The sequence below is a fragment of the Labrus bergylta genome, chromosome 5 (genome assembly GCF_963930695.1).
Source record: "Labrus bergylta chromosome 5, fLabBer1.1, whole genome shotgun sequence".
In the NCBI taxonomy this organism is placed as follows: domain Eukaryota; kingdom Metazoa; phylum Chordata; class Actinopteri; order Labriformes; family Labridae; genus Labrus; species Labrus bergylta.
Window position 1 is genome coordinate 19,900,259 of NC_089199.1, and position 22,086 is coordinate 19,922,344.

At 39.8% G+C, this 22,086-nt stretch overlaps 1 protein-coding gene across 2 annotated transcripts; it reads right to left on the bottom strand.

The window, feature by feature from the left end:
* Positions 1-1,504: 1,504 nt before the first annotated feature.
* Positions 1,505-21,283, bottom strand: alpl (alkaline phosphatase, biomineralization associated). Of its 2 annotated transcripts, none has more exons than XM_020643383.3 (12): positions 21,121-21,283; positions 14,592-14,743; positions 13,771-13,890; positions 12,612-12,727; positions 10,965-11,139; positions 8,586-8,761; positions 7,566-7,706; positions 7,338-7,407; positions 7,068-7,202; positions 3,551-3,742; positions 3,296-3,415; positions 1,505-2,438 (listed from the first exon to the last, which is right to left on the bottom strand). In XM_020643383.3, the coding sequence occupies exons 2-12, from the start codon at positions 14,662-14,664 to the stop codon at positions 2,155-2,157; spliced, it is 1,602 nt and encodes a 533-aa protein (XP_020499039.1). In that variant the 5' UTR covers positions 14,665-14,743; positions 21,121-21,283; the 3' UTR covers positions 1,505-2,154. The 2 variants fall into 2 exon arrangements, with proteins under 2 accessions (XP_020499039.1, XP_065811145.1); XM_065955073.1 differs by lacking the exon at positions 21,121-21,283 and adding an exon at positions 19,497-19,514.
* Between the last annotated feature and the right edge of the window lie 803 nt (positions 21,284-22,086).

The window sequence follows — 22,086 nt, forward strand, 5'->3', positions numbered from 1 at the left end:
AGCTGAGACATGTGAGTGAAAGGGGGCTTCAACATCTATTGTTCTACATCTTAAAAGCCTGCTTTGTCATTGATGGATTGAATAGCATTGGAATGATGTAAAATACCACACACCACCGAGGCCTTTTTTCTGATTCACCATTCGAGAAAATAAATTCCACAAATATAAAAAGGCACTTCGAATTTTGTACAAATGTATCTGAAATGGAGAGGAAGTCGGGGGTTGAAAAGCCCACTTGAACATTGATGTCAAACAATCAGATACCCATCGTCATGCATCTCTAATGCTGAATAGAAAAGATTAAAAAAAAAAACAGGATTACAGGATGATTTTAAGATGCCAAGAGGAATTGAAGAAAAATCCTAATCAGTGTGGCAAGATTACACAAAGGCATGAAGTATCCCTCGAGGCCCTCAGTAGACTCCCAGCAGTGGGTATGTGCGCTGATACTGACAGTGGGCCATACTGACAGCATGAGGACTCCATTTCATCCCTATTTAAGCCTTTCCTCCCCTTTTCATGCTTCAGCCAACATGAGTCCTCCTCTGTTTACCCAGTGACCACATGATGCCAAGGAATGAGTGGCTTCAGTCCATCACATTCCACATAAGGCACAGTAGAGCAGACGGAAAATGAAACAATACAAATCATGTGTGACATCCTAAGAAAAAAAACAAATGTTTACCGACAGATTTTTCTGGGTACTTGTGTGACAGTGACAGATGTTGAATATTTTAAATGGCAGACAAACACAATTGTATTGTTGAAACAGTGATCCCTTTCATCTGAAAGCATTTAACTGCTCTCATGAATCAAATAATGTTTTATCTCTACAAAAGAAATAGCACTCAAAGCATTTTTAGTGCGAAAATGTACAAAATTTGAATGTAAAAACATTGAGCTGACAGTAAAGCCCCTTTTTTTTTTTTTTTGTACATTTTACGATGAGCCACTCTGAAGCTTTTCCGACTCGAGTGTTCACATATGCATATATGCATCTCTCAGTGGGTCACTAATACTGTCAGACAGAAGCGAGGGGGTCTCAGGAAGCAAGCAATGAAGTAAAAACGATAGCACAAAAGAGTAGAAAACCGTTTCACTTCATTCACAATTATTGCACTGTTTGCTTGCTCATCACTCCTGTGATGTCAAAGGCATCTTCTCGCTCGCTGGGAATTTTCCTTAATTTATTTCCTGCTGCCTCCAAAGTGGCTCACCCCAAATTCTCACAGAAATTTTAGTAGGGGGATTGTAGTAAAATGTCTGTGTAAAGTCAGGGTGGAAAAATTCAACTGTTTGTGTGCAAACATGCAGCTCACCCTGAACATTTCTGGTTTCTGAGTTCGGATTGAAAGCACTGACGGACTCTTAAGAAACAAAAATAGAAAATCCATATCTTGGGATAGGCATTGCAAATTAGCTTTTGCTATGAATGCTGTGGCGAGTGGCATGCATTTAAATACTACACTTTAAAATAAAAACAAATAAATAAAAACTCAACAGATTATCAGAAAACAAATATTTATTTAATTGGTTAAGAGGTTTTACAACTTCTATTATTGGACACAACAATGGTGGGTGGGCTTTTTTTTTCAGTGCTATTACAAGGACGCACAAAGTTGTATGACGAGAAATATTGTCATTTTTTTACTCTTTTGTCAATGATACATTCATTTGCCTCTGATTTCGGCTCAAAATCCGTCCATCAAGATGTGCCTTTTTGAACACACCACAGTTACATGATAGATTTGTTTTCTAGCAAATGAGGTAGATTCTGTTAACTGCACATTTACATTTATTAAACCAATCTATATATTCAAAACCTAAAGGCTTACATTTAACGAAGTGGTCCTTAAATCCATCATAAAAGCTATTCTACTGACAAATCACGAATGGGATCTGTAATTGTGTGCTGAACTACACTTTTTTATTTCAGTGCATCGGGGTGATTTATTACTTAGATTTTATTTTATTTTTTCAAATTTCCAGAATAGATTAAAACCGGTTATCTTTGCTTCTTCTTATTACACACAAGTGCCATAACAGTGGTCCCATGATCAAATAATGAAGAGTAAAATTCAAACATTTAAAAACACAGATTTAAAATGTAAATGAATGACAGATTATAACAGGGAATTCAAAGGTTTAAAAGTGTCAGCATAGCAGTCGGGTGACTGTGAAAAGGGCTGCAATGCTTGAGAGGACTGTGCCCATAGTGGACGTCCCGCTGTGTGAGACAGCCCCACTGCCTGTTATACAGTGTTCCCTGTTTTGGCCGATACAGCCTGCATATGCCATCACATGGGGGATGTAGTTCTGCTCATGGACCCCGTGCAGCAGGTGGGCCAGGGGACCTTTAGCAAACACAGCCACATCCTCTCCTCCATGAGTCTCATAGTTCAGAGGTACAGCTGACTGGGCCTGGTAGTTGTTTTCCTCTGAAAAGGCAGGGAATCAGATAAGGGATGAAAAGATAACATTGTTTTTAAGTCCTGAGAAATGAAGGGAAAAAGCAACCAAAGTTAAAAGTTCACTGTGGAGTTATTAAACTCTAGTAGAACTGTGGAGATTTTTGTTCCTCAATATTTTCCTTTATGGTTTCTGTCTGCATGTGGGTGGTGTGATAGAAAGTCCTAACAATGAATTCACAATATTGATGATGTAGCAGAACGCTCTCAAGATATGTACCAATGCAACAGCAACACTGCTAGAACATACATGCACGCACAACACTGAATATTCTTCTTAAAATGAATTTAAATTGTTTGAGGAGAAAGGAAATGCATTTAAGAATTTGTGAGGACTGAAGGATGTTTTGATTTTGTGTATTTACAAGACTACTCAACGGGGCACATCTTTTCTTAGTTTTAGCATTACACTGATTCCTAAGTATGTGAAGATCACATTGTTTCATTTGAGCTGATGGTGATGCCATCACCTCGACACAAAAACTAATTACGATAGTTTATGCAAGTCTCTTGCACTTGCATTTCATATACAGGGAGAAATTGCAAGCTACACATTGACATTCACTGGTTGCTATTTTTGACATTGCTTGTTGAAGACAACTTAATAATGCTGCAAAAGTTTATTGTTGGCTGGAGGATGATGGTGGACCGTGTTTTGTAAGGATGATGGTATAAGGATGCTGTAGTTTGAAATTATTAGTTTAAATCCTTTATCTCATGGCAATGTTAAATACTTGATCCTGGAAGGCCAATTACACAGCAACAGTCCCTCGATCTATCCCTCGATAGGTGTTATGGGTAGAAAACAAACATGGACATTAACTTACGGTAGTCGATAGTGGAGACATTCTCTCTTGTACCGTTAACAAGTTTGTAACCTGGTCCGTTGCTGTATAAGATGGCGGTAAAGGGCTTCTGGTCGACATCACTCAGCATCGGGGCCAGACCTGTAAATGAAAACAAATATTTAAACCCCATAATCACAACAGAATAAGTCTGAATATACTTAACCTACACAATTAACCGTCCATGGTGCAACAAAGGCATGTACAACCATGGACGTCCTTATAACCTTTACACACCAAATATTGTGTTTCCTCGGGGTGTGTAGCCTCCAAAGTTAAAGACATGAGAATGGTCAGCTGTCACTATGGTCAATGTATCGTGGATGCTGGTCAGGAGATCCGCCCTCCCGATGGCTCTGTCCATCTCCACAGTTTCATGCAGAGCCATCTTGGCCTTTCCCTCATGGTGTCCGTGATCAATACGTCCCCCTGAGAGAGGCACAAATATCTCCAGTTAGATCATACAATCACGTTACATATACCCACATTTCAAGTTGTGATCATATTCTTTTCTGTTAATCATTAATTCATCTATTGTTTATTGGTAAATATGCATGAAAGTAATATCTGAGCATTTCTCAAAATCTCTATTTTTTTCAATTTTTTAAATATAGGAAGGCTTGTATCTTTGAGCTAAGCTTTTATAATGGCTGGGATTCCTCCAGTTTGAATCATTCATGAACTTCTCTTACAAATCGAGCCAACCAAACAATCTGGAGAGGTTTCCACCTTTTCAGAGCAAATTCGCTGCTAACAAGTCTCCCATTAACATCCAAATAACTGAGGTCATGAAACCATTTTTTGTCACAATGTCAAAATCTTTGAAGGATAGTAGCACACAAATCAGTAATGACCTTTGACTTGTGGTGCATTAGTGATGCTTTTCTATTGGTGAAAACAGCAACAGCCTTGGCAACAACATTGAATGACATCAGTGCCGTTTCCAATCATGGTGCATTGTTTTTTATCCAAAACCCAGACAAGAACAGTCTGATTCGGTTTCTCCGGCTAATCTGTCCTGAAATCTGAAAATGAATTTGACGCGACCTCTGCATAGCAGTCTCTCCCTGTTTCTTTCATGCACCAGAAGTGACAGATGCTCTAACTGCTATTTCACTGCAAGTTTATTGGCAGGGTATACTTTAAACAAACTACTTTGTATGACATGAAATTCAATCATGTCTGAGGCAGATCAATCTTGTAGGATGAGCACGAATGGGGCAGTATGCTGTAATTGTTGAAACTGGCACTTGAAGACAGTCTTTCTACAAAGGCCATAACTGTGTTCCACTCATTTTCACTCACAAGAAGTGGCATAGTTCAGAGAAGAATAGAAAAAAGAAACAGCTTCAGAGAAAATGTTCAAACCCTGCTTTATTTCTTTCTTCCGCAAACATGGCCTATGTGAAGTGGGCATGCCAGAAATCTGACAGGTGACAAAAGTTGTCAGCGTAGCCCTCGCAATTCCAACATCAAAAAAGGCGTCGGGGCCTTCTTTCATCTTCTATGAGACGCTGCTCAATGATCCGACAAACTCTGTCTAAAAACATTCTGACCCCTCTGCTCTTGCTCAGTCTGGCTGAACAATCCTTGTCATTCTTGCAGGTGTTTGCCCTCGGCAGCGATAGACCGTTATCATGCTTCTTCCAACAGATTTGGCCAAGGACACGTAGTTATCAACAACACCTTCCTGTGCCTGCTAAATCTAATATTGTGGTGACATTGGCTATTCACAGAGTTCTCTGTTCTTGTTACACTCACAAGGATGGTGATAACATCATTTTGTTGCAATTCCTTGTGTTTTCCTTCCCATTAGACAGCCTAAAACGATCCGAAAAAAAATCCTTTATAAGACACACTGATACATTTCTGAATGTTCACAGTTGATACATGCTTCTTTGTATCCTCTACCTGTATCTACACCTATTACTTTAATGTTTTCTGTCTCTTATGTTTGTCAAACTATTTCATGCTTACTGAATGTTGTATTTTTTTTATTTTATCATTGAGTTTTTATAAGTTGTTGTGCAATGTCCCTTGAAGGGGCAATTATGTGAAAATTGGCAGTAAAGTAAAAGACTTGGGAAAATAGTTTCTTTTGAACTGTAATGTGTTACTGAAACTAAATCCTACTCGATGAATCATAAGTCTTTTCCAATGATGCTAACTGGCAAGTAAATGGTCTTGAGGCATTTTTTTAGGACTTTTAATAAAATAAAAGTCTTTCATGTGAACATGTGCAATTGGTAGAGCATAGACTAATTCTTGATTGTCATAACAGATAACAACAACTTTGTTGCCAATGTGGGTTACAGATGTCTGAAGAAATGATTGAATTATATACAGATTCAAGATACAACAATTTTCACGCTAGTAAAAACACTGGCACACTGGAAAGTAATTAAAAATATATATATTAGATGCTATCTCCTGACAACTTTGCCTCTGGGTGCTTCTGGCTCTATTTTGGGGATTCAGATGAAGCCAGCAAAGATTTTAGATATCTGGTTCAAAAGGTGATATGGAGAGTACCCAAGAACTATACCACTCCGCTTTTCTTCGTTATCCCTATGTGGACCCAGCAAACAGACCCAGGACTTACAGATGGCTGTAAAGCTAAAGACTAGAAACACTACAGTTATTCATTGGTCAAAAACAGAAAAGCTACTTCTTCAGGTCAGATTACTAATTGCACTGCTACTATAGACTGTAAATATTAATGGATGAAGCCTGAATGACGTCAAACCATCTGTTACTGCAAAGGGCTCTGGAGGCTCATCAGCGGCTGATGTCATGCTGGAAGTCGTGTCTCAGCCGCCTAACTTTCAGACATACAACAACAGGCTAAGAGCTGGAGCTGGGGCGGGTTTTAAACCTCCTACCAATGCATCACACATGTCTGTGAATCAGACCACCCAGGCGCCTAACTATGTATAACTCATATTGTTGCCCTCTAAATGAGGACAATAACTAATTGGACCAATATGGTTTTCAAACCAGGCTGTAAACATGTTCATTTCTGATGTAAAAAAAAACAGGCTTTTTTTTAATGTGGTGTGCTTTCCGGGGATCTTGGAGTCACCCTCAAGTCGACATTGGAAGAATTGCAGTTTTTTGTACCTTCCGCATTGGCTTCATTTATAACACCGGAGGTTGCTGCTTCAAGTTTGAAGTAAAAGTGCAGCTTTAAGAACTTGAGGCAGTAGAAAACAGCTGACCTGGCTCACTACAAAGGTCACTAATTAATATGCTGCTTTTGTTTCAGCTATTGACAAACAAGTCAGGCACAATGACTGGGGAAAGCTTCAATTCAACAATATTCCATATATCAACAGTATACTTGAAACTCATGCTCACTGAGCACGGTTGGTCTGCTCAAACTGAAACAACAGTCGAATTCTATTCATTGGTAATCAGACCTGGTCATGTTTAAAGGGGGAACAGTGCTCAACTCTACGTAGCTGTTCTGTGACAGGATGACAGCCATCACACTAGATAATTACATGACCTAATAACAGTGCTGGTGCACAACGACAGGCAAACAAAGCACACCATATCATTTGTTTTCCAAATTGTAGACACAAACTGGCCTTGCCTGGTTCATCAAAAAGATCTGTTGTGCTTACCAGTTCATACACAATAAAAACTATGATCGACCCAAAAAAAATCCCAGTATGCACTTAAATTACATAGCAGCCAGTCTGATAGATCTTTATGAGAATAGTCCAATTGTGACATTTAGCCGAAAACTCACCTTCCACAAGCAGGTAAAACCCCTTTGGGTTCTTATTCAGAATCTTGATGGCCACGTCCACCATCTCTGTCAGCGAAGGATCAGTCTCAGTGTTCCTCTCCAAGTCATAAGTCAGATCAGAAGGTTCAAAGAGACCTGTAGCAACACAGGCACGTTTCAAGGAGAAAAAGGATAACGCGTCTAAAATATGCCTACAGCAAATGCATACACATATGGCTCTTCATTTACACTTCAATGAGTTTCCAAAAGACACCGAGAGCAAAAACGTACCTAATAAGTAATCCACGTTTGTAGGGTTCAGTGATAAGAGCTGTTTCTTGTTCCACACATAATGGCCTTTCTGCACGGTAACAGGGGGGAAAAAAAGTCATGAACGTACGGCAAAGTGAAACACGGCGTTCACTTTGAACTCCGAAATATGTAAATGTAATTGGAAAGATAAAAGAGGGAGCAGAGAAACGAGGGGAGCAAAGACAGGGAAGAGGAGGAGACATGTACTTTAGCCTTCATTCTGTCAGTCCACTCCTGGACCAGGTTCCTTCCATCTTTTCGTGTGCCGCTGTGCTTCGCAATACCAGGGTACTCCACATCCGACTTGTTTTTGGGGAACATATACTTCCTCCCCCCACCCATAATCACCTGAAAACAAGAGAAAAGAATAACACAAAACGCTGTTTTAGGCTTTTAATGAGTTTATGAGAAACACTTGACTGTTAGCTAATCCTAATCCCTTGAGCTACACTGTCAGATACATATTTGCAATTAACAATGAGTAAAGGTCTGTGTAAGTTTTGAAATAATGAGTCTTTGATTTCAAACAATGAATAATAAAATCAGACCTCTACTTTATAGCTAATGATGGCTGAACTCTCAACTCAGCTACTGCTATTGCCACCAGTTGGTAGAAAACACACTCTCTAAATAAACCAAATGTATAATTGACTAATCTTTCCACGATGGTTGTTTCCAAATGGTTTTAAATTAAGCTTCATTTCTATGTGTATGAAATGCTAAAATGATGTGTATAAAATAGCGTCAAGTTTGTGAATCATGTAATTGGAAGACAGGCTCGTCAGTCCTATGATTAAGAAATGTGTTTGATGTACTCTAACAAAGATTACCAATTAGGCTGTGGTTGTGAAAACTTCTCCAAATCCAATTTAGCGAGATACAGACTCTTACCTAAGCTGTAACGTCTAGATTTCACACAGTTAGGAAATAACTGTTGTTCTGTGCAGGAGCTGTGTCTTCACTTCAGGGCGAGTGGATGTGGTAAGTCTTTTTTTTTTTTTTTTAAATGTTCAACTCTTTTCTAAAAATATTGCAGTACAATATTCTCGTGAACTGATAAGCATTGCTGGATTAAGCTACTCCTTCAGAGTGTTTACTTTTTAGCCAGACATCCTAATGTGTGAGTTTTATGCTCGAACCAACAAGACACACTATTTAATCCATTTAAAATCAAAATGACCCTCTTGTTAGTAATTTGTGTAGAAAGACTTAAAACGTTTGACTCACATCAATGTTGGGAATGTTTTCAAAGAGTTGTCTGGCAATATCCTTACAGCCGGCCTGCAGTGCTTCAGCTGGCATCTCGTTGTCAGAGTACCAGTCTCTGTCCACGCTGTGGGCGTAAGAAGCACTGGGAGTCGCATGGTTGACCCGAGTGGTTGTCACTATTCCCACCGATTTGCCTGCAGAGACAACAGCCAAACATACGGATAACTTTTTCAACTTGTGATGAGTAACTTTTGTCAAGAAGAACATTCAGACCAAGTTTTTTCTTTGCCAAGGTAACAAAAAGAAGGAACATTTCCCAAGGTCCAATGTTCATGTCCAAGGATCCTATGCTTAATTTCTTCTATGTTAACTCGCGATGGTTCTTTTTTCATTTTTAAGTGGTATACTTATTCTTTAGGGTCCTATGTTCACGTCCCATGTACACTTTCAACGGCCCAATGTTTACTACCAAGGGTCCTATGTTCACTTTTAGGTTTTCTAGGGGTCCTATTTTATGTTTATAAAAAGAGTCCCAGGTCATTTCCAAGGATAAAATAATTGTTTCACACGCTCCTAAAACCTATGTATGGGGATTGGTCAGGGCTACCTTTACAAAAGAATGACAGGACACAGTAGTTTAAATGTAAATCTGCACACTATAAGCTGTAGATGGGTGATTTTATCATATTTACTAGCTGCTGACACAAAAGTGGTTCTTCACTCCAGTCCCATCCAACTCCCACAAAAATAATCCCATCCCATCCCAATCCTGAGCCAGAATTAAAAAATAAATCCTGTGCGGTCCCAAATTTACGTTTAACAAAACCAGCATTTTCCGGGCCCTTTCAAACTGACGCCATCACACACTACATACGCCATGCACGTATATCCAGCAAAGACACCAAAGCTGATAGAAATGATAGCCTTTAATAATGTATTTATCTGCATATAAAATTGGTCTATTGTTATCATAATTCTGTTTTGTCCACTTTGGTTGACTTTTTATCCTATCCTGTCCCAATCCCGTGATTAGTAGTGAAATCCATTATTGTCCTGCAGGAATCTCATATGGGAATCTATTGACCTACTGGATTCCCAAAAAATGTCATACTCTAATACATTGACCTTTCAGGACATATTATGTGTAATGTCAGTATAAAAATACATAGAGCAAAGAAAAAAAATGTGCACTCCAATGACTAATTTATTCAATAAAAATTCAAATGTTTGATCTAAGGGCACACGGTTTAAAAATTTGAATGTAACAAAACATTATCCTGTACGCTGCATTTGTCAGGTACGTATGGTCCTGCAGGATGAGGAAACTAAAAATTGAATCTGTAATTTGCATCCCACTCATTGGTTGTTTCACTACTCAAAATGTGCTTTCCACAAATAAATCCTATGGATGTAAAATTCAACAAAAACATTAAATGCAAAACCAGAAAAGACCAGTCTTGTAAAATGACTTATTTTTTTTAAATAAAATAAAAAAACCTCTCCATTTCAGTATGCTCTGTGTGAAATTCAGCTGCTTCCTGCCATGTCCCCAGAGGTATGATTGAATTTCTTATTATCTGTGTCCCCTGAACCCACACATATGCTTACGCACACGGATATACCCTGACCCCCACCCACCCCTTACTTATCCCCTCCAACACCACCTGAAAATCTGCGGTGAGCTATCATTTCACACATCTGTCTTCTTATTTAACACGCTTTTTTTTCTTTTTTTTGAGGGTTGTTCTACATGTGGCCTATTTGAGCAGATTGCATAAATCCATGATGAATCATTGAAGGGTAAAAGCCAAAGGAAAAGTGCAGATTTCAAGCTTTTAATCAGAGCTGTTACTCCATGTTGTGTTCAGGGACTGGCACTGTGGATACAACATTTAATCGATTACTTGATTCAAAGCCAGACCCACATGCATCTTATTCTGTATGTACTAAATCTGCAAACCAGGATGTAGCCACATGAGATTAAAAAGCTTTAAAAAAAAATAAAACTGATCATACTTCACAGCAAATATATGACATAGAGAAACGTTTGGAAAAATAGTTGGTGAAATGAAACTCCATCCAAAAATAACCAATTTGGTCATGTTAAAGTCACTAACAATCTGCTCTAAGGATGACTTTGGTTCAAAGCATGAAAGGCTGAAAAGGGGAATGGGCAGAAAAAAAAAAATCACTTTCAAAAACACTTCAAAGTCATAGCTGTGAGCAGTACGTATTCACATTTTCAACAAACAAAGAAACCACGATTACCTCATTTTGTTTCCATGGACATGAAATGGATAATTAATGACAAAGAGCCGAAAATTGCGCAAGGCTGTAGACAAACAAACATCTGTGAAAGAGGCTGTGTTGTGTAGTCTTCATTTTATATCACGTTACCTGCGTCTTTTGCCCATCTGAGGATGGATGTGACCTCGTTGCCCTCTGTGGTGTTACACTGAGACCGGACAGCTGCTGCACTCACTCCCACCGTGCCCTCATTAGCTTTGACCCCGCAGAGGTAAGCTGTGGCCGTGCCAGCGCTGTCTGGCACCTGCGCGTTTGTGTTGTATGTCTGCAGAGCGACAGGTCATTGAAAATGCTGTTAGACTACAGATCATGTAAAGTCATTCTGATGTGGGGTGATGTAACTTATTTAGACATGATAATAACCAGGCAGTTGCTCAACCAATGACAACAGTCTTACATATGATAGCAGAGGGAAAGGACAGATTATTCTTGCTGTCAGCATTTGCAATAAAAAGACCAATACCATCAAATATGTTGTTCTAGACTCTCTCTGACTGAAGATCTCAGCTTCTGTAAATTCCTACATGTTTTTACTTAGAAAGTAAAACTGTTGAATTATGTCAACTCGTCTATTCTGAGGACCCACCACCAACTCCTCCATAAAAAATCGTGACCCAAATTTGGGATATTTTCCGACCAATCAGATTTGCAGTATGGACCTCAGTCGGTACAAAACGTGACAGAAGCAAGACACAACAAAACAAATATGCTTAAAAAGTGCTTCACAGACTTTTGTTTACACAAGTTTTTTTCCAGGGACACGTTCCCATCCCACTGAGAATGGCTCCGCGACCCATCTCTGGGTGCCGACCCACCAGTTGAGAACCACTGTTTAAACAGTCCTAATAAGTATTTGTTTGGGTGAATTTTAATTTATGGAATGGTGCTAATTTGTTGCAGTTTGTACTTCATCATTTAGTTAGGAACCTTTATTAATAAAAACGATATAGTAGACAATATCAACAATAACAGGATGGTTGTGTGGTTGTTGAAGTCTCCAAATTTGCACACACAATAAACAACCAAAATGACCTCTGATCAGTTCTGTAAATTAAAATGAATACAGTTGTTTTCCATGTAACAGAACGTTTGTCAATAGGATCTGTGTCTGTATTTGGTCAGAAAGCTCCCCCCCCCTAGTTTTAATAGGAGTCATTATTCTGCATTCTTAAATGTTACCTGATATAAATAATTAAATTCAACACTTTCATACTACTTATTTAGAAATACAAAATCTGAATATATAATTTACAGGACATACAGACACTTAAACTGACACTGTTATCTCCTGTGCTCATCCAGTGCAACAGCGAGTGTTCTGTCCTTTTAAAAAGATTTCAGACAACAATAGTCGTCTGTGGCACAGAGTAAGGGTTTAACTACATCTGGATGTAGCTACACACATGACACCCTGTAGTAATCTTTTGTTTCAGTCTTTTGAAGGCAATTCGTCGGTATGATGTACCAACAAATTGCCTTGATATGATACTGACTTACAGACGTCAGTTTCTGTGGTTTGAGTAAGGTCATAGCTGCTGCTATATGAGTTCTAAGTAAACAAACAACTGCATGATTTCTGGTCGTCTGGCTTCAAATCTGTAACAATATAGAGAGCCAGTATGACATGACACACTAAATGACCTTGTTTAAAGTTATAGGACCCTTTCAGGAAGTCATTCACAGACTGACATCAATACATTGTGTCATAGTGTATGTGTATGTATATATATGTCTGACCTTGGCCAGAGACACAAAAGGGAACTTGTCCATCTCCAGCTGCGTCTCTTCTCCGCTCTGTCCATTCAGCTGACCCTTCAGTATGCGAGCAGCCGTCACCGTGGGAACGCCCATCCCTAAACAACAAAATCACATCCACTGTTAGGACTGTTAGTTTCCCCTCAAGGCTGGAAAGAAAAAAGAGGACACTTTGCAAATATTAACTTGTTTCATTCACGCTGTGCCTAGGTTGCACAAGATCTTTTTGTTTTCTTAGATACTTTAGAACGAGGATGACTGCTGCACGGCAAAATATTTTCTCAGATACAAATTACTTCAAAACCAAACACTTGATTTCACTTCTCAAAGTTGTTTGTTGTTTTGTTTTGTTTTTTTAAGAGTGAAAGCTGGAAATGAAAGATAACTTCAGGAAAGTGTGAGAAATTCTTCATTGTGCTCATAGGTTACAGTTTTTCTTGTCTTGTTAACAGCGAGAAAGCAAAGTGTCAAATATTTGCCCAAGGTTCAGTCTGATCATTTACAATCATTCTGCAGCCTGCCCCGCATAAATAAAGCAGGAACGTTAGACAAAACCAGAGTCCTTTAGGTAAATAGGAATGGCTTTGTTCCTGTGCAGCTGAGTGTTATTCCAACAGAATCCTGTGATTTTGAAGTCAAACACTGTCTGGAAAACATTATCAACTTGGGCAAACATTACTTGTTTTGTCTTCAATAAGTCTTTAAAAAAAACTGTAAGATGCTGCCTTGACCCTGAACGCAGCAGTGGGCAAGAATGTCATGTTGGGCCGATAGTCCAAACAGAAAGCAGAGGCCCAGTGAGAGGACAAAGGTTATTGTGCAACCAATGAGCGGCCCAGCACAAACAGAAGCTCAATGATCTGGAGGGAGCACAGTTTAGTTCTATTCGATACTATACATGCAACTCACATGTTAGAAAACAATTGGTGAAATCTCGTTCATTTTCAGCTAGATTTCAATTTACTCCACCAAACTGTTGGCTCAGCTCCATAAAAACGACATTAAGAGTTTTTATTGCAATTAAAGTCCTCCTGCATCAAGGTAACCTTCCACGTTTAAGGGAATTGGAACAGCCCTTTCGGGATATTTCACAATTTCTTGCCTCAAATCAGAACATGAATATTAGAACGTCCTTGCTTACCGTCTCCGAGAAACAGGATGAGATTCTTTGCCTGGTTTTGATTGAGCTTTTGCAGCGTCAGAGCGTTGTTCAGGGTCTTCTGGGCCCACGCATTCCAAAACTTGGGATCCTTTTCATGCTCTGTATATTGCAACACATACATCTGGTTAGCAGTCAAAAATGAGAGGAATACATAGATGCAGGGTGATCTTTCAAATCATGTTTGTAATTTCCAATAGCCAAAGCAGTCTCTTCATATGATTTGTTCCAGACAACCAACTGTCCAGAACACACCTTGTTCTGAAATAAACTTTTTTTTAAACTTTATCCCTGATGAGGGTTAGTGTATTTGCAATACACAGGTGGAAACCTTGTTCTGTCCACTATGACAGAGAGAAAGATCAAATCCTCATATTTGAACCTGAAACAAAAAACAACGTTTGGCTGATTTGATATTAAATTGACTTACAATACAATAAAGTTATTCTTAGTTCAATGAAACTGTAATTGCAACAAAATCAGTCAAAATATTTAAATACAAATTCCCCCATGTTTATAACTCGTATCCTACCAGGGGAACCAGATTCAACTAAATGCAGTAAAACAAAACACATCTGTGTCCTCCAGAAGAGCAGGGGTGTTCCTTCTAAAGAATTCCTGTTATTTTCTTTGTAAAACTGAACCAAATATAGCAACGTATTGTCCTTTTTTTTCAAAACAGGAAATCCAATCGGCTTATTAAACTTCCTTAAGGGCTCCAAACATTCTCCTACAACCTTGAAAAAACACGTCCAGACGGTTGTTGTTTCTGCTGTTGTGGGACTGGAAACACGACAACTTACCGGGGAATTTAGGCTCCCCTGAAATCTCCGGGAGCAGACAGGAGCAGATGATGAGCAGAGCTGTCACTTTCATGTTGTCGTCTCTGTGCTGCGGCTGGCGCGTAACATGCCACTTTTAAAGCTGAGAGAGCCTGTCTGCAGTCGCCTCACAGCTAGGGACACACACACACACACACACACACACACACACATACACACAACAGTAATTAAGTCTGTGTCCCTTCGTCACACACTGACTCTGACGATCTGGTTTAATATGTGTTTACTCTGTGTTAACTTCACAAAATACACGTGTTTAAGACAAACATCAGACTTCACCTCTCCAAATATCCACCGTCTGTAAGTGACAGATATAATCGCAGGCTGCTCAAGATGAATTGACAGATCCGCTCCAGTATTGGCACTTTGCTTTAGGGGAACTTAAGAGAAATTAAAACTGTTTGCATGCATACTTATTCCCCAGTTGTGAGTCTAATCCCTGCTTTATTAGACTTATCAGAAACCGGAATAGGGTGTTTTAATGCCACAGTGTCCTGGTATTATCTGAGTACTACAATTGGAATTTGATGATTTATCATAACCAAAGGTCTGGACTACAAAACAAGTCAAAATCTGCTTTTGTGCATTCACTCTGACACATTTTGAAATACTTTACACATCTATTTTATCAGACAGGTGCGTAGATGGAAGGGAAATGTGTCCATGAAAAATGTACAGGTTAAACCCTGCACACTGTCTGACTTGCAACAATACATTTACAGTCAACTTTATCAGGGCTTTTGCCTGATGAGGTCTAGTACTGCAGTCTGCGACATAATGCCTTTACATGTATGTTTGAAAGTTAAACAGTGTGCGGGAGTATACGTTCATTCTTGACATTTTTATAAATAATTTCAGAAAATTCCGGTTCTAATATTTTCCAGAATTGATGCTCCCACATGTCTCTTAAACGGGAGATTTTCTGTGTTGCACAATTCGAAACACTCTGCGTTATGTGAGGAGGCTCTCGTGTAAAGCATGCAGGATGAGGACTGGGGAGAATCTTCTGAAATGGTGACTGCTTTCAGGTTAATAGGACATGTATAAGAACTTTTCTGCAACACAAGTGATGCAAGAATAAATACAAAAGGCGAGAAGTATAGAAGCAGCAAAATGTTGCTCAATGTGTTATCCCCTTGCCTATTCACTTGCAGAGAGTGTTCCAGACGGTTGACTGTTATGTTCGCACATCAGCTCATCACCACTTTGTGCTGATTTTTTTTTACAAGGGGGCTGGCAGCGGGAAAAGTCTGTTAAAAGTCAGTGCGAAAAGACTGCAGTGTTTCCCCCTACCATTCAGTCGAGGTGGCTGCAACACCAGCCCATCCGCCACTCCAAGAGGAAGGCATGAAATACTTTATTTATGGATTCACAGAATGCATGTGCACTCGCTGTATTTCTGCAGAGCATGAATGTTTTTTTTATGCATTTCAGTGTCCTGAGCAATGTCTCTGCTCTGGTGAGTTTCTTCTTTAACACAATCATACTGACTGACATGTATCCTACATGGTTTGTGTCAGATGCAGCACCAAGATATAGGTTTATTAGCATTTAACAGTACAAAATAATAAATGCTTTTGTTTGATTCATCATGCCTATCACATGTATTCAGAGGAAACAGAAATTAAGGTGGATGTGGAACCAAATTTGCTTTTGTTGGTTTTTGAAATTGTGTCTTCATATATCTCAATGTTGCTCCTCTGCTGTGTTACTTTATAACGCTTAAAATGATACCATAACGTATTTTAGATACTTAACTATACAAAACTGTAAGTTGGCATGCAAGGCTTTGCTTACAGTACATTCTGTAAACGTGAGGGGACTGAATATGAAGTAAATAATGTTTAAAGGTGATCTTGCTTTCAGAGAAAATCACTTTTTTATTCTGCATGATTCGTGTCTGACAGAGGTAAGTGTTTTGAACACGATCTTAACCAAGTTTAAATCTGAGACTTCATGTTTGCTGTTACCATCTTTGCAATGCACAGTGCAGGCGTGTAAATGTACACTCAGAGACACAGAGTCTGACTCAGATTCAGCTTATTACAAAACTTTGAGCCCTCCTGCATGGGAAAACTCTTAGGAAGGAGTGTTGTCTGATTGTAACGTGCAGCACGCTGGACGCTCAGTAAAGCAGTCGATTCACTCTGCGATGGAAGAGTCTTTTTCTTTAGATTGTTGTCTGACATCAGATCAAAGGGTCTGTGTCTGAAAACAATGTCAACAAGGGATGGGTTCAAGGCAAATACACATGCTGGATGTAGGCTGCCAACACAATAACAAGTTGTTTATTCGTACATTCTGGAAATGTATTTCTCAATTGGCTGAAGAGGACAGTGAAACATTAAAAAGACGATAATGATCTACTGACATGAAACAAGTGCACATAAATCCCATCAACAAATATTGTGTACCTTTCTTTTGAAGTGGTGGAAAGTCATGTTTCATTATAGAGAGCGGGCCGCCACCCCAGATGAAGGGTAGGGTAAACACTGTCGTTTTTGGTAAACAGCATGATGAATATCTTTCAGAGGACATGTACAGGTTTCTGTACATTTCCGCCCTCCTCTCTTTTCACAACTGATGCAGAAAACTCCAGGTTTGCTATTTGAAAACTGATTGTCAGTGGGTGGTGCTTTTATGGCAGTTAGTATATTATTTTGGACATCTGTCAGTAGCAGGTTAGATGTTCAGCTTCAGTTGATGAGAGTAAGAAAAGGAAACATTTTTGTGCTGCTGGAAACCCAGAGTTAACCCTGAGAGCGCCTCGCTAACAGCAAATCCTCCTTATCTGGACTTATCCAGATATCTGACATGAGCATACTACTGCACATGTTATCTGAAGTACTTAGAATATGCCCTGCCTTCTTTGACATTCTCTAAATAAAGAAACAGGCAAAAAAAAAAGGCAAAAGAATAAAAGCACCAAAAGAATGCAACCAACGCTTTGTTCCCATGCCATCAAAGCTGTATTGATGAATTAGTTTCTTTTGTGATGTTTGTTTGTGGTGTCCAAAGTTTAAAGAAAGAGCTTTCAGCCCGCCACCTCAGCTGTCTCAGCAGAAACAAAACGGAGAGCTTGGTGAAGTCAAGCAGGAGGCCTTGCTGTCAATGCTGGTAGTGACAATAGGGAACCTTAAGGGTTCCTGGCCAGCCAAGCTTTCATCTATAATTACCCACACCCTCTTTCCTTTCTTCCCTGTGCTTATAGTCAAGGTCAGTTTAATGGGATTGAGCTCCATAGTGCTGAGAGGTTTAAGGGCCCTAATAAAGCCGATTAACACTAAATGATTGACTGGACATGACCACCCTTGAAGAAGAAACACTCAAGACATTACTTAGACAGTACTTTTATCACGAAAATCTTCCCTTTGCACTTTTTGGTTGAGTGTGTGTGGACAGGGTTCTGTGCAAATATCTATAAAAAGAACTCAATTTCAAGATGTACAGTATCGCATTATATGGATTTGATTTATGTCGGCCTCCAAAGCCTCCCAAAAAGCAGCGTTTGGTATCTGAAGGAACAACTTCAAGTACCTTATTATAGCCCTGTTTCCACCAAGCGGGCCCGGTTTGGTACAGTAAACCCTGATCTTGCTTGCGTTTCCACAGCCAACTGTACCAGTTGTACCAGTCAACAAAGAAGAAGAACGTGACACAGTAAACAAAGGTCAATGATTCCAAGGAAGGTCTGCATCTCCGAGGCAAAAAACCCCCCAAAAAACACAGTGGTGCTGGTGGCGCAGTGGTTAGTGTGCCACCTTTCTTTACCTTTACCTCCTTTCCCACATGTCATTCCCCACTCTCTCTCTCCCTGATTTCTGACTCTATCCACTGCCCTATCTCTCCAATACAGGCACAAAGCCAAAAAATAAATCTTAAAAAAATAAATAAACACAGCGTTGAAATGGCTCTCCAAATCCGCAGGATATTTAAACATGGTGCGTTTTGTGTTTGTCCTTTATTACCGCTGTCGCAGAGGAAGTGAAGATTCTTTCAACCAATCAACGGGCTGCAGTGTGTCTAGCTTCACCCTTTAGGGTCTGATGGGTACGCTTGGCACCCCAACAGAAAGGAACCAAAAGAGTAGGATGGTACGGATCAGTTATTTTGGTATACCTTCCCAATTAAACAGTGGAAACACCAATAAATGTTTACCGTACCGAACGGGACTGAACCAGACCGCTTGGTGGAAACGACGTATCTGAACCATAATCTATCATTTAAATTCAACTTGCTTTAGGTCAATTATAACGTGATGACAAACGTCAGTCTGGTGATTACAGAGTGTAATTTCAGTCAGTTGGCAAAACATTAATCATCACAAGTCACTTTGAACCATCACTTGTCAATTTAACTATCCGTTCACTGCACAGAATTTCTTAATTGTCCTGTATAGTTCACTTCTCCATTTATATTCTCCTTGTATATACCTCCTATTTTATCTGCTCTGTTTCAGTTTTTATGTTGTATTTCCTACTTCTACTGTCTTTGTCCGCAACACCTGAATTTCCCCTCTGTTCCCCTCAATTAAGTATAATCTTATCTTGTCTTTTCTCCAATAATATGGTTATTTCCAATAATCTAGGCATCTAAAAGGAAAAAAACTATTTGCTAATAGTGTTAGTGCACGCATTGTATCTTTGAACTGCATTTTCCCGTTTTAATACCAATTTCCAAACAGCTTGTAAACATCATCTCGTAAACATCCAAAAGCTTGCGCCGTCTGAAAATGGAGCCAGACTCCATCTGGTTTAATGAGGAACTGGTGAGTCTGAACCGACCTGGAGTGGAAGAAAGGGTCCAACCAGGCAGAAGTCCATGAATATAAGTTTTGAGAAAAAGTAATTATTCAGCTGCTTTTACCTTTCCCAAGATGCAGCAAAAGGTGCAGTTTAAAAGGTGCCAGGTCCACCCTTGGGCAGTGGACCTGCCAGTCTGCACATAAAGTAGCAGAGCAGGACCACTACGGCTACCAGCAGGACTCCAGACAGGGCCGTGGTCAGAATGACATTAGATCCCATTTCCGTCATGGTTTCACGGCTGTTTCAACGAGCTGAAAAACCCAGCTGGTGTCAAATGGGGTGAAAATTCCCAGCAGTAAATAACCCCCCCCCCACCCCCCCCCCCCCCGAGCTGCTGTGAAAGCCTGAAGCGAGTCACACAGACACCTGAATGTGTCACTCCGGAAGGTAGCTGGGAGCGCCAAATGGAGGATTAGGCTTTTAATTATGCTGAGAAGTGCCAGGCCGATAGACAGAGGCTTGAGAATACTCTAACAAAGCTCTACAATTATTGTTCTGTGCCGGGTTTTTACCACAGATGAGATTGTGTTATCTTCTCTGTCTCAGTTCACTCTGATTGGCAAGGACACTAAAGACAGTTGCCAGGTTTTAGATAGGCAGCTTGGTTTGCTTCTTGCACCAGGCTGCTTCGCCCAACCTCTTGGATGCACACAGAATAACGAACGTTTTAACTGGATTTCACACTGCACCGGATGTCTTACTTACCCTGTTTGAGTAGAGCAGGCTTTTCAATGAAACTTTTAAGTTAAATGAAAAGGCTGCAGCTATTGATCGATTACTCAATTGAATGAGAAAATAGTCACAAACTTTTCAGCCATATTTTTCAGCAGGAAGAACAACATTTTTGCTTCATCAGACTTCTTCAATGTAAAGACTTTTAACTTTCCGTCTCCCATTTAATACATCAAGTAAACAATGTTGACATTTTCTGACTGTGGGTTCAACAAAACAGTGTTTAAAGTGACTTTGGGCCTTTTTATGATTGCCTAAATATTGCCGGTATTGCACTCATGTATCTTGAAAATAATCCTCAAATTTCTTGATAACAAAATGATAGTTAGTTGCAGCGATTACACATCATCACAGTGTCAGAATGTGTCATGAATAGGAGGTGTAAGACTAAAACTCTAAAACTTGTTCACGGCTCCCAAAACTTCCAAAGACGGCCTGGTATCAAAACTCCCCCAAAAATGCTGTAAATAGAGACCAGATTGCTTTTTACTACAACCTCCTATACATTAAAGGGACAGGAAACAGGAGTGGGTACAGGGAACCCCATGAAACCATTGCAAGATGTTCTACAAACTCAAACTGTCTAAATTACGTTGAGTTTTTTTTTAGCAAATCAAATCATGTATGACTTAGTAATAAAAGAGTTTAAAACGTACAACAGAGAACTGTTAATCCTAAAGGAAAAGGGGGCGTTCATAAACCTGGTCTTGGTGCAACAGTTGACCAAAAAGTCTTTCAAATCCAGTGTGCATCGTTTACATTTTCTTTCAAAACAAGGATAAAGTCATGAAGCATGGATGCTGAGCGCAAAGATGCAGATATTACAAACAAGCGGTCACCAAACAGTTCCGCCAAGATGATCGGATGCAGAAGAGGCAGCTCTCCAAAAGCAGCGTGTTATCGGTTTTAAAAAGAGCCAAAATAGAAAAAAGTTCTGGTGTCGTTTTACTTACTGAAAGCGGCGTTTCTCCCGGGACACAAATCTGCATCCAAATGTTGACTGCACTCAATTCAATTCATTCAATCCTTCACCTTGAAATGTGTGTCCTTGTCAGTGTTTCTCAGTCCTTTTATAAGGCCACACTTGTTCATCTCCGGCTCTGGGGGTCTGAGAATAGCGGTCTGTATCCCACGAGGGGAGGGGAAAAAAAAAAAGAAGAAAAAAAAAAAGAAAAGCCTTAGAAATAACGATGCCATGCCGTGCACGCTGTGGAAGGAGATGGACCGAGAGCTCCCCCTGTCTGACGACCGATGCCATTGCTTCAATGACCGGGCAATATGATTATAGCCTACTGACACTAACAAGTGGTGGAAGAAGTCTGACAACCTACTTTAAATACATACACATTTATGAATATTCCAGTATGAATACAAATCATGTGATCAGAAAGAAATCTTAAAAAGAAGAAATAAAAGTATAGGCTATTCATGCAGACAACCTACTAAAACCATCGCTACTTTCACTCAGTATGTTGACTGCCATACCAGGGACAATAAAACTTTGGACTTACTGTATGCGAACACCAAGGATGCATACAGATCATCACCCCTCCCCACACTGGGGCGCTCAGACCACGACCTGGTGAGACTGCAACACATTTACATACTATGGTGAAAAAACAAACAACCCCCCCCCACAACTAGGTATGTGAAGAAGGGGTCTAAGGAGGCCACTGAGGCACTGCAGGACGGCTTTGACACCACTGACTGGGAGGTGCTGTGCAGCCCCCATGGGGAGGATATCGACAGCTTCACACAGTGTATCACAGACTACATAAACTTCTGTGTTGAGAACACTGTACCCACCAAATAAGTACAGTGTTTCTCCAACAACAAACCCTGGGTGACCCCTGAGCTGAAATCCCTGCTGCTGGAAACGAAGAGGGTTTTTAGATCTGGAGACAGAGAGGAGCTGAGGA